The sequence below is a fragment of the Barbus barbus genome, assembly GCF_936440315.1.
Source record: "Barbus barbus genome assembly, chromosome: 1".
NCBI lineage: Eukaryota > Metazoa > Chordata > Actinopteri > Cypriniformes > Cyprinidae > Barbus > Barbus barbus.
The window spans coordinates 4,866,440-4,880,083 of record NC_136729.1 but is presented as its reverse complement, the minus strand read 5'-3'; the positions used below and the strand labels follow the sequence as shown (position 1 = coordinate 4,880,083).

At 37.1% G+C, this 13,644-nt stretch overlaps 1 protein-coding gene across 1 annotated transcript; it reads right to left on the bottom strand.

Annotated features, from left to right (window-relative positions):
- Positions 1 to 11,616: 11,616 nt before the first annotated feature.
- On the bottom strand, positions 11,617 to 13,380 carry LOC306877187 (zinc finger MYM-type protein 1; the record flags this gene model as incomplete). The annotated part of the gene is made up of 1 exon (XM_079428772.1): positions 11,617 to 13,380. The coding sequence occupies one exon, from the start codon at positions 13,378 to 13,380 to the stop codon at positions 11,617 to 11,619; it is 1,764 nt and encodes a 587-aa protein (XP_079284898.1).
- Between the last annotated feature and the right edge of the window lie 264 nt (positions 13,381 to 13,644).

The window sequence follows — 13,644 nt, the reverse complement described above, 5'->3', positions numbered from 1 at the left end:
TAACGAATTCTTCTAGTCCAATTAATGACCACTTCAATTTCTTCACTTCCTCCCGGTGACCCCACTGCTCACTGATGAAACCATGTGTTCATCTATCCCTCGTTCTCTTTTCCGTAAAGCTGATTCAATGACACTTGAGCTGCTTGGATATTCAAGGGCAATCAGCGGGACACCATCACCCTGAGCACTACACTGGCCTCTACAGCAAGGTTTAACCAGAGGAGTGGCCTGGGTTACTGTTAACGCCGCATAGATTGACGGATCAATGGTCTTCAGGAATGTAAGATAAACCTCAGAATGCCTTCTGTCATCCTGATTGACCCCTTAAATCATCCGGAAGTGTTCACTAGAACAAACATACAGAGTCATGTGGGGGAATGATAGTGATCTGGGCAGAGCTGGCCTTTGAATGCACGTCTTGGGGCTGACTGCGTTCAGAAGCACAACCTTGCAGCATGTTGTGGGCAGCCTATTCCACTTTATCAAACATTGATCAAAGACAATCTTGAGATAAAGCAAAAGAAGTCAGCTGGGGTGAGGGGATACATTTCTGTCTATTACAATGGACAATAGATGTTGGATGGATGGATGGATGGATGGATGGATGGATGGATGGATGGATGGATGGATGGATGGATGGACAGAACGACAGACAGACAGACAGACAGACAGACAGACAGATAGATAGATAGATAGATAGATAGATAGATAGATAGATAGATAGATAGATAGATAGATAGATAGATAGATAGATAGATAGATAGATAGATAGATAGATAGAATGACAAAATAAAAAATGGCGGAATGATAGAAAGAATGACAGACAAAACAAAAGAATTGGTGGAATGATAAATGATAGATGGAATGACAGAACGAAAGAAAGAATGGATAGAATGATAGATAGAACAACAGACAGAACAAAATAATTGGAGGAATGAGAGAATGATAGATAGAATGACAGAAAAAAGAATGAAAGAATGGATCGAATGATAGAACGTTAGAAAGAATGATAGAACCATCAAACTACAATCTCCAGCCCAGCCATTAACATCTACTGCTGTAAAACAAAGGTTGTCTTGACAGAGCATCTTTCATGCTGTCCATGCAGTCAATCCCCAGCGATGCTCCTACAATAAAGCCAGTTACAGAAGCCTCTGATACGGCCAGCAGAACAGAGAGCATGAATTCTCATTAGCAAAGAGCCCTTGTCGTAGGGCATCCAATGCCCCCTGCACACTCCCTTGGCATGACAAAACAGCAATAGGACAAGGACACCTTGCATTTCATTAAGCATACAACCTGTAGCTGTACCTCAAAGGGGGGCATTCAGAAACCCAAAGATGATCGAGTGATTGTCCTGCTAAATGTGAAGTTAATTTAATTTGTAAGGATATTCTTAGCCATCTATGACCATCTATGCGCTTAATTGTAAAGGATAAAATGAAAATGTGATTGGTTTTACACTGCAGAAAGGCTCAGAGGAAAAATGTACATTGTGTTCCCTGTGCAAAAATTGGAAAACTATGGTGGTTCAATATTGTTATCAGAGAGCAATACCATTAATCAAATGAATACGGTAATCATTCAGTACCATGGGTATATATCAAATATAAAAATTAATTTGAGTTTATAATAGTGGTACCGCTGGAAAATGAATTAAAGTGAAATTGAAAAAAAAAAAAAAATAGCTCCCTTCCCTTTGGGGACGTCGTAACTTGTATCTCAGTGATGTTCTATTAAAAGCAGTGGCAGTTAAATAGTGCCTGTCAATATCATCGGAATGGGGTGATTAATGAGGGAAGAAAAATGAAATAAATCCTTTTGTTAAGAAGGGCAGAAAAAAACAATACTGTGTAGAGTGGAATCCATCGATCAGCATGAAACAGACAGATGGTGCAGTAGATGACAAGTTTCATCTCCCTCTTTGACTCTCTCTCTCTTTCTGTGATTTATGGCAGGTATTAATTGTTGTGATAATGATTTAAGCCTTTGTGTGAGGATGAGAGAGGGAATGAAAGACTTATATAACACACGAGTACAAGCGCTCACCAGTGTTGGGAGGTGAAGGGGCCAGGGACCCGAATTATAGGACTCTCATATGGAAAAATAAAATTAACTTAAGGGCTCCTGTTGTTAAGTGTTAGTTTCTGTTTAGTTCCTGTCTGACCTTATTTGGTATTTCCTGTTCTCGTTTTGTTAATCTTCATTCATTTACATCACCTGTTTTAATCAATCATCTTGTTTGCTCCTTTGTTCCCGTTCCTTTATTAGTCCTCAGTTCTCCCCTTATATTGGTCTTGGTTTAATGTTATTTAAATGGAAATTCGTGTGGTGATGACAATTATTAAAGACTCGTTTCATCTACTCCTTCGTCGTGCAGCAGTTACTACAACCACATTCCGTGGCACCTGTTCTGTTTAATGAAAATAATAATAACACAACCCTGCAACATTTTTGCTTAATGAAATCTAATACTTGTTCCTTACTAATTTTGGAGTGCTGATTTAAAAAATAATGGCCTTTTCGAAAAAATATGATGTGCATTTCACTGCTTTTTTGCTTTCAATAAGTATTTGTAACGTGAAGGAATCTTGTCCCTTAATAACCAGAAGAACAGCCACAAAGACATGATTCCTATTTTCCTTTTAACCAGGTTACAACTGATTTTTTTTTTTTTCAATTCTCAGCTGATTTTCACATGTATAAATGAATGTAAACACCTTATTTTATGCCTAACCCCGATTTTCAAGGTTGGAATTATGGCCATAGTGACAGAAGAAAATGAAAACATGACCCAGATATTTTCTGCTGTTTTACTACTTAAATAAGAAAATCTTATTCATAAACTTGCATTCATATAAAGTTCTTTAACATTATAACATTAACAGCATTTGAGCATATTTTTTACTCCTTTGCACACTTTAAGTCAATTATACATTTTGAGTACTTAATAAACAAAAATGTTGGATATTTGACTGCTTTTGTTATTCGGATAAGTGTATTAAAGCTGATACATATAATGTGAAATATTTCCATTTTTATGGAAAGTTTTTAACAGATATTTTTTTTTAACTCAGCTTTTTTTTTTTTTTTTTGTAGATGCAAGGCTGTGTAATTCATACATTTAAACAACTGGTAACAATTTAGTACAGGCACCAATTCTCACAATTAACTAGTTGCTTATTAGCATGGCTACTATTAACATATTGGCTGTTTATTAGAATTTATAAAGCACATATTCTGCATGAGCATATTCTGCATTCCTAATCCTACCCAATACCTAAATTTAACATCTACCTTAATAACTGTTAATAAGCAGCAAACTAGGAGATTATTGAGGCAAAAGTCATCTTCAAAATGGAGGAACAGACGTTTGGAGGACGTTGACAGTCTGTTCTGATTACCGTGGCATCACAACGCCCATGAATCATGAGACAAATCCCTGGAATTTATTTTTATTTTTTATTCAGGATGCCTAAAACCATAATTATGTCGCAAACGTGTGAGTGTTTGCTGAGGAATGTTGTGCGAGACTATGCTAATTAGGATTTGTTTGTTTGTTCGGAAACTTTACTGGCTGACACAAATCCAATGGCTTTCATTGCCCACACACAGACCCAGCAAATAAATAAATAAACAAACATTCGAGCAAACACATAAATGGATAAGAAACGGCACTAAAATTGGGCTGCTTTAGTGCTGAAATTCTTACATCTCTTTTGAGTTCTTTCACTAAACTAGCCACTTGAAAGGACATATAATAATTTATCAACACGAAGGCTTTGACACAGTTTGTGTGCTCTGCCTCATTTCTAACACATAACCAAGGCCGTTTCTGTACCCGCTGTTGCTGCTTTTGACTTCGCACTGACCATTCGGCTCTAAAAAAAACCTTGCATGCTTGGAGCTTAGCTGAATTGGAAAATGCTGCTAATTGTTCAACAAAATTTAGAGACGAGCCAAAAGTCACTGAATTCAACACCATTCTCCACAACTGCGGCCCTTCACAGCTGAGATTAAGCCTTAATCCTGCTCTCGGTTACACTGTCACACATTCACCTATGTGTCAAGGTACCATATGGATTTTGGCTTAATTAAGTACTGAGGGAGGGCGAGAGTCTTTCTTTCTTTCGGGTATTGTCTTTTTGCCTTCTAAACAAACAAGAAAGTAAGCAAGAGTGGCAAGTGCTCATTTTGAAAAGCTTTCTGTAATGGTTTGTCCTAACAGGGTCCCTGAGACTGTTTACGGGGGTTGTGTCTTTCCATCATCCTCTTCACCCTCTGGGCGTTCAGTGTTTGCTCTCAGGAAGCTCCTGGAGTTATTCTCACTTCACAGTTTCCATGAACACTGTCAAGGGAATATTGAATGTACTGCCATTAGGATGAAAAGAGGGTGGAAGAATGAAGAACATTAAGATAGCTTTGTGCAACAGCCTTTTCATTGCTCTTGCTCATCATTATTCAACATGCAGCTCACGCATAATTTCACTTGTGATGTGTGTCATTTGGTCACATTGTCACGACAGTCATAAACGGCGCAAAAGTAAAATACTCGTTTATTTCTTCAGTCAGGCATTCAACCATCCATTCACTCATTCATCACTCCCTCATTTACATGCTTGCTCATTTACTTGCTCCCTCATTCATTTGCATATTAATTAATTCAAGCATGCTCTTGCTCAGTCACTGACTCACTCAGTAAACTGCTGATTCATTTCTACTGTCATTAATCCATTCAGTCAGTTGTTTTCTCACACGCTCCTCGAGTTTAATGCTCTCTCATTCACTGACTCACTCACTGACTTATTTACCCTTATCATTCATTTAATCATTCAGTGACCGAATCACTCATTGAATCACTCAGTCATTTACATATCAGTTCATTCATGCATTCTCTTATTCATTCATTTCAGTCATTTCCTCACTTGCTCCTTCATTCACAGATTTAATTATACAATAATGGATGTATAATTTATAATAATTAAAATAATTATAATTAAAATATGTATATATGTACAATGATTTACCAAATATTAATTCCTTTATCCTTTATTTAATTAATAAACAATTAATTCATGCTTTCTTTTATTTATTCATTCATACGCTTCAACATTAATTCATTTTCTGACTTGCTTCTCCGTTTACATTCTTACTGTCAGTCCTGTCTTCCTGTGTCTTGTGCTTCCCTTCCTCTCGTGCCCATATTTGGTTTTTCCTGTCCTCATTATTAGTTTATTTGTATCCAGCTGTGTTTTATTAATTATCTAGTTTTCCCCAGTGTTTATAAGTCTATGAAAGTGTTTATATTGTTCTCCTCTTCTCCTGCGTTCTCCTTGCTTCCAGCAACACGTGACACTTACTCTCTTAATTTAATCACTCGCTGAATTATTTATACATGAATTCTAGTGCTGTCAAATGATTAATCGCGATTAATTGCATCCCAAATTAAAGTTTTTGTTTATGTTTTTTTTTGTTTTGTTTGTGTACTGTGTATATTTATTATGTCTATATAAATACACAAATATACATGTATATATTTAAGAAAAATGTTATGCTTACATATTAAATATTTATCTGTAATATAAATATATACATGTAAATATTTTCAAAATATATACTGTGTGTGTATTTATATATATACATAACAAATATGCACAGTACACACACATATATTATGTACACAAAAACTTTTATTTTGGATACAATTAATCGCGATTAATCATTTGACATCACTAATTAATTAATAAAGAAATGACTGAATAAATTAATTTATTGTAATAATTATGTAACAAATGCTATTTAATAATTCAATGAATGTATTAATTGTTCATTCATTCATTCACTCTTTACTTTTTCTGTCATTCATCCATGCAGCTCAGAGGTATTTGTCTGACTTGCTCCTCCATTTAAGCGTATTTATGAAATATTGTGTGTCATAAAGCAGCACGCAGACTCAACCAGAGTAAGTTTCACAAAAGTAAAATATTTCATTGTGTTTGGGGCAAATATCTGCACTCCTTGAATGATGAATTTGGGGGCTGTAGCTAACTGCTGTAATCACTGTAAAAAAACAAAAATAGTTGTTTCATCTTAAAATAATTTGTTACCCCCGCTGACTTAAAATTTTTAGTTTAGTCAACTAAAATATTCCAGTTGTCCCTTAAATTAACATTGAGGATCTTAAAATTTCAAGTTGACTAAACTAAAAAAAATTTAAGTCAGCGAGGTAACAAATTATTTTAAGTTGAAACAACTTTTTGAATTTTTTTTTTTTTTACAGTGTACTTATCTCCTTAATTTTTTTTTTTACTACCACCACTACTACTACTACTACTGCTAATATATTATAAAATCATTTATTTTTTATAGCACCTTTGAGAATCTCAAGGTCACTTTACAAATGAAAAATTTAAATAAATTAATAGGATAATAAGTCTAAATAATTCAATCACTCGCTGAATTAAATATGCATTACTGTTGTAGGATATCAGAGACTGAATCAGACAAAGTTAAGACTCGATCAGAACATCGAAACATGAGAAGCTGAAATTCCAGAGGGGCCTCAAAGCTGTAACAGGACATCGTAAATCAGATTCCTAGCTCCAACTAGTCTGAAGCAAGCGAACTAACCAACTCTTTCACAAAACAGCTTGCAACATTGAGACAAAAGAACACTTATTGATAATTCCAATTCAGGAAGGAGACCGTCAAATTTGGGGGCAAGTAATTAAGACTGATGGTCAAAGAGATGGCCATCACATGGGTTCCACGCTGGAAGTCACGAGCTTCCTTAGACTGACTTTTCCCCCACATAGAAGACAGACCAAACCGAAATTCCTTTGTTTAAAGAACATGTTTTCGTTCTCCATAGAACTACACAGAGACTTTCTTTTTCATATGCACCTAAAATCATCCTAAAAGGACCACATTAGACTATCATGTTTTAATCAAATATTATGTATGTATTTTTAATCATTATTGAATAGCTGAAGGATTCATATGCGTGTTTGGTATGAATGAGTTTGAAAAATCATGCTTTAAATGTTTCTTCCAATTATTTATTTGTCAAATGTATCATATTCTGGTTATAGAAATCACATCCAAAAGTATACTTTGCAAGAGTGTGTAAAATTCGGACCATGTGACTGATAACATGCTGATTTATGATGGAAGGAACACCCCTAGCTAAGATAATAGCCTATCTAATTGGTCAAGACACCAGAAGGGATGTGTCCAGAAGCTGAGTTTAAAAACTCAGGACACCATCAAACTTTCTCTTCTCTCTCTCTTTTTTTTGCTTCAACTTTTGCCACTGCGTTTTTGACGCTGCTCTTTGAGCGTGCTCTGGCTACGTGCCAGCTGCTAACACAATGAGAAGAAAACCCACCTAGTCTCCTTACATCCCTTTATTCTTTTACTTGAATTTCTTTTCTTTTCTGTTGCGAGTTTCATGTACTCAGTTAAGTTTTGCCACCACGCCTCGTCTCCGAGTTCAACTCGAGTCTGTGACCGCCTCAAAACTTCTACCAGTCACAACTCTGCATCCGCAGCCAACGCCCAACCATTGGCTTCCCAAGATGTCACTTCAACGACTACTGAACTCTCAGCCAGTCAGCAACTTCGGGGAACCCCCTTTCCTGCAACGACGACACAAAAGGGATTCCCTTAGCAACAAGCAAGTAACCTCCAGGTTCTAACGGAATGGGTGCAGTTAATACAAATTTTATCCTCATTGAGAAACTAAAAGCGAGGGTTAAATAAGTGATTGATGGTTGTTCAGGTCTATGCAATAGCACATATTGCTGTAAACTTGGGATTTCACATTTTCATTCTCTTAAACTCATCCTTTCCTCACTTTCTCTCTTTCTGCAACGTGTGAATGTGTGAATGCTTGTGTTCATGTGTTAGATTAGTTTGTCTTATGTTTATATAAATACAATCTTATTTATATTGAAAAGAGATCTTGTGTTTTGTGCTCACAAGTTAATGTCTTAATCTGCCGATCTTGTTACTGTGCTATTAAATAGTGTTTTCACTATATTTTGGATTTTAATATCCAGTGCAGAGTTGTTGTTATATGGCTTGGTCAATGAATCGCTGCCGCCTCAGTGATCAGCTGTAAAACAGTGATTCTGTTCAAATTCCCTATAAAATCATAAATGATTCCCTTTGAGCTAAATACTAAAAACTATTTGCTTTAAATTACATATTACTTTTTACGTTAAAATGTATTTATAAATGTATTTGAATAATTAATTATTTAACAAATATAAATCTTATTAACTTTTTTTTTTATAAATATATTATTAATTAATGCATTCTATCATTCACTCACTCATTCAATTATGACCTTATTAATTCACTTACCCATTAACAAACTCATTCTCTTATGGATTTTTTTCACTCATTCAGTTCCCTTATTCTCCAGGTAATTAGTAAGTCCCAAGAACTGTCCCTACATCGATTCATCCTACAGTATTTCATTCTGTGATCAATATTCTGCTCTAGTGATTGGAATTAATGCAGAAAGTACCACCTGTTCCTCCCTGTGGGCCCTTCAACCTGCAGTGTTACAGCTTTCACCTGAGAGCTCCTTCAGCGGGCAGGACCGCAGGGTGAACCGTCAGGAGCTTATCCACAGTCAGCTGTCAATCAGAGCCGGCCGCTGAGGGAAAGAGACACGCTCGCTCAGACACTGCTCTGTTCCACCATAACTTACTCTTGTTCTAATCCTACACACCCAAACAATGAAGCAACCCCGCCCTTTCATGAATATTCATTAGATATTTTAATTAGATGCAAAGCGAGTGTCAAGGGGACATAATGAAAGACAAGCAATTAAGGGAAAACGGGAAAGTTAGTGCCATCTTTGCCCTCTCGTTAAACGCCCAGGAGCCAATTGCTTTGTCAGGCCATTTCTGATCCACTTCCTTTTGAAATGCGAGCCATTAAAGGCCAGAAATTATTAGTAAAAATGAAAAGGAGTTCCCTCTTTGAAAGGCTGTGATCATTTATCTTTCAGGACGCTTTAACAAGCCTTTGGGGGACAACAGCGTTCAAATAGCTATGTAAATTAGAAGGACTATGTGAAGCGGTTGACAAGAGTAGCTGTTTTGTTTTAAGGCAATTAAACTGCTTTAAGCTTTTGTCTGCAGAGCGCACGAGCCCTGATTTTAGGAGTTTAAAAGGAACGACTAACCAAGAGGGGTTCAGAGAGAAAATAAAATTATATTAATTTACAAAATTACAGAAAAGAACAGAATGTGAATAATACTCATCTTCTAAAGAGGACAGTTTAGCAGAGAATGCCATAGCCTCCCTCTCTCTCTTTCTTCACTGTATTTTTCATAATTCGCTCATCTCCCTCCACAGCTCAAGCACAGGAAAAACAACTCTCACCTTTTCACTGTCACATGGTCAACGGTGGGAAAAATGACTTTGCTTTTGAATTAATATGACTTGCAGTCCAACCCCTCATGCATAGTAATAATCACAGAAAACATGAACACATACAGGCTGGAGCACACATGCCTAAAGCTTTGCTGAGTGTGTATAACGGGTGGCTGAAGACAGCCAGAAAAACAGGATGCCAACATCGGCAAATCTCTGAGAAACCGATCACATCATGACTGCATGCCATCTTTATCAGGACTAGAGCATATTATATTCTATTTGATTTTGGCATTTTTAGGTATTATGTTATAAGATACAACTGAAAATGTTACCCTGAGAAATCAAACTAGTCTCTAGAGCTTTTCACGTTTAACCCTGGGTTAATAATGTTGTATTAACATCACAGATAAAAGCTGATTTTTACCCTAAATTAACCTCTTATTGTGGTGATAAAGTTATATAGAGTGAAACAATGCAGTGCTAAAATGCTACAGTCCGTGTGTAGTCATAAACTGCCTTAATGCTTACCTTATGAATATTAATGTTATACAGTCACAGAAACTCTGAGTCTGAAGGACACTGCTAAAAATGCATTAACTGTGCATTAATTGAAGTGATCAAATTATGCTATTATAATATTTATTGTTGTATCAGAAGATTTAAACAACCTATGGATAAAGGTTGTTCAATTTCTTCAGATTGACAGATTTATAATCTATGCATTTGTCCAATCTATGCAAATTAGAATGTTAACCCTGCATTTACTATTTAGGATTATGAACCAGAATGAAGTATGAACAGTGTGAAGTTATGAATCAGAATAACCTTACACTTACCAAGGGATAAGGAACAAACATTTATATATTTGGCAGATGCAAAGTGACTGACGTTGAATTCAAGAGATATGAGGTTATATGCATTTCCATATAAACTTTCAATTCCATATATGTACGCAGATCGGAAATTCGTAGCTACTGTAGCAATGCCAAGTTCATGTGTTCGATTCCCAGGAAATGCAATAACCGATGTATGAGTGTATTTGTGCATTACGATGTCAGATGCTTTGGACAACTTAAATATAAATCGGTTTACAACCAGCCGTTTCTTCTGCAATGCTATTTAGAGTACAGAAATCACTCAAAGTAGCTTTAGCCCATTACATCCTATAAACTATCATTACATTTAAAATCAAATCTTCTCTAACCTGAAACCCAAACACATCTGAATTTTTCTAGAAGGGTTTCTAGAAATGTGATCTTAAAGCTGGCTTGGTCACAGATGTTTTTATGGAGCATGTGAATACAGAGAGTTGATTGAAATCCCAGCTCTAATGTAACAGGTGGAGGAAACATGGCCTGTTAAGACACATCCATAAAGCACTTGAGCAAGATCCTCCAGCTCTGCAGGAGAGAGGCTCTTGACGCAGATGTATGTGAGAAAGAGTAATAAAAAAATCTTCAAACAATGCAACAGAATTGTTTCCCTTCCTGGAACTCGAGCTGCGTCGATGACGCTACGGGAACCAGGGGCGTTGCTAGGTTCAGAAGAACAAGTACCCCCCCCCCCCAAAAAAACCCTCCTCCCCACTCCACCCTGCTGCCTCCCCCCAACTCATGGATTATTTTGCAAGGCAGTAAAATTATTTTATGAATGATTATTGGATAACAAACCAGTATTTGTACTGTATCTGCATTTATTAAACTTTGAACACACTTTACGAACAAAACACAGTTTTGATTACTAGTTGTCTGTATTGGTTATAAGTAACATCACTCTTCTTCTTGACCTGTCTGTCTGCCTGCTTGTTGCCTGCTTTGTTTCTTTTATTAATATTCTTGTTTTCATTTTTCTCACGTCTGTTTGTCCTCTTGTTGATCATCCACTTTTGTGACTGTTCTCTTGTTTTGCCTTCCTACTGTATGTCTATACACCTTTATATGTTCTTTGTCCTTCTTGTCTGGCATTTCATTTTAAATTTCATTTCTCATTGTCTGTGTTTTATTTGTCTATATTTTTTTTTGCTTGTCTTTTTAAAGTACTGATATCTCGGTCTCATCTGTTTATTTTATTTTGTTTGTATGTCTAGTTGATCTCTCACCATCTTTGTCATCCTTCCCCTATTGCAGTATATTTTCACAGCAATATTTTTCTTTTTTGTCTCTTACTTTTTAGGTGGAAGAATTAGTGTGTGTCTCCTTGACTTGAGTGTAGCAAATCTGTCGATTACTCTTCCTGGCTCAATTGAGCAGATTCCTTTTCAATTGAAAGAACAGCAAGGTTGTGAAGTCTTTCCTGACGCATAGTTCGCCTCAACCATGTGTGCAGGCGTCTCAGGGCACTAAATGATCGTTCACATGTACAGCTGCTGACAGGCAGTGTTAGCACAATCTGAAAAAGTTTTTTGAGAGAAGGGAACATGTCACAGTCCAGCAGGCGGTATACAGTGAGTATATCTGGAATGCTACATTCTTCCTTCTTTTTTTCCAGGTAATGTTTTGCCACATAGATTTCTTCTGCACGAAGCTCAATATTGTAGTGCAGTGCAACTTCATTGAGCAGATCCTGTGACAAGAAGGTTACTGAAGATGGGTGACACACCTGTACACCCTTCAGAATACTAACTCCTACACTTGAAAACCTTTGACTGAGCTCACTAATCATCCGATCCACACAAGGGAAGTACAGATGCCTCTTCAGATTGTCAGAGCTTCCGAGATCAGTACCAACAGCACCACAAGTTGATTCAACGACAAATTCTTTCATTCGCTTTTGTTTGCGTCGAGGAGATGAGGATTGATCATCACTGCCATTTGCCTGACAAATAGCCTTTGCTCTGTTGTACAGGCTCTGTGCCATTTCGTCAGTTCGTTTTGCCTTCAGTGTGTCACAGACAGCTTCTTTATACATTACTGCTTCAGCCAAATCCAGATTTACTCTTTGCAGATATTTGTGCAACCCATCTGTGATGGACAACAGGCACTCAAACATTACCATCATGTAGACCACAGAAAACTTGCTCAACTTCATTCTGAGGCCTACTGCAACAGGTGTTCCAATTTCTTGAAGACACGTTAAAACAGCACTGTAGCTTTCTAGGATTGCGGTAACAGATGCAAGCTGGCAGGACCAGCGAGTTCTTGAAAGCTGAGCAAGTTCATGGCCAGGTAGTCCAAGCTGTTTTTGTACAGCAATCAGCTTCTCGTGGTTTACAAGAGAGGTGTTGAAAAATGTATAAACACATTCTAGGCAGTCAAAAAAATCTGCTGCTTCTTGAATCGCCCTGCATGTGTAACACAGTACGAGGTTTAGTTCATGAGTGTAGCAGTGTATGTAAATTGTTTCCGGGTGATTGGCTCGGAATAGAGCCTGCACACCACCAGATACACCGCTCATCACAGACGCACCGTCATATGTCTGAGCTACACATGTCAGATTTCCCAACTCGTTGGCATCAAGCAGTGCTTCAATTGTGTTTGTAATTGTCTTTGCATCAAAACCTTTTAGGTCTTGAAGGCCTAGGAAACGTTCCATCACTTTACCATGATCTGAGTTCACGTATCGTACGCAGACAGCTAATTGTTCTGTCTTGCCATCTCTGGCCTCATCTGCCATTACAGCATACATGCCAGATAACTTCATTTCCTTCCTGATCTCATCAGTAACCTCTTCAGCAAAGCTCTGAATGAATTCATTTTGAGAGATTGAAGAGAGATATGTGGAATTAGAGGCAGCCGTGTAATTTTGAAGAAATGGATCAAACTGAGACAGTAGTTTGAAACACTCTAAGAAATTTCCTTGATTCTCACTGCTCTCTTTTTCACTATGCCCCCGAAATGGTATACCTTGTCTTGCTAGAAATCCTATTATTGCAACAATGCGACGAAGGTATTCACGCCTTTCCTGGATTTCATTTATACTGGCTGAGTGCAGTTGCATGCATATATCTCCATGCTCTTTCGTACTCTTAAAGCCTTGCCATGAGACCATGCTGGCACTGTGAACAGCGTTTTTTTCATGTTCTCTGAATGAACTGAGGGCTTTCTTCCAATTTTTGTAGCCCTGACTCTGCAGTTTGTCACTGTTGATTCGAGTATGTTGTTTTCCAAATAAGCGACAGCAATAGCAAAAGGCTGCATCTTTTTCTACTGAGTACTCAAGCCAGACAAAACTGTCATACCATTTTGAATTGAATGCTCTCATTTGAAACTTAAAATAGCTCATTGGATACTGGGCAAGTTTCACTTGTTTAGG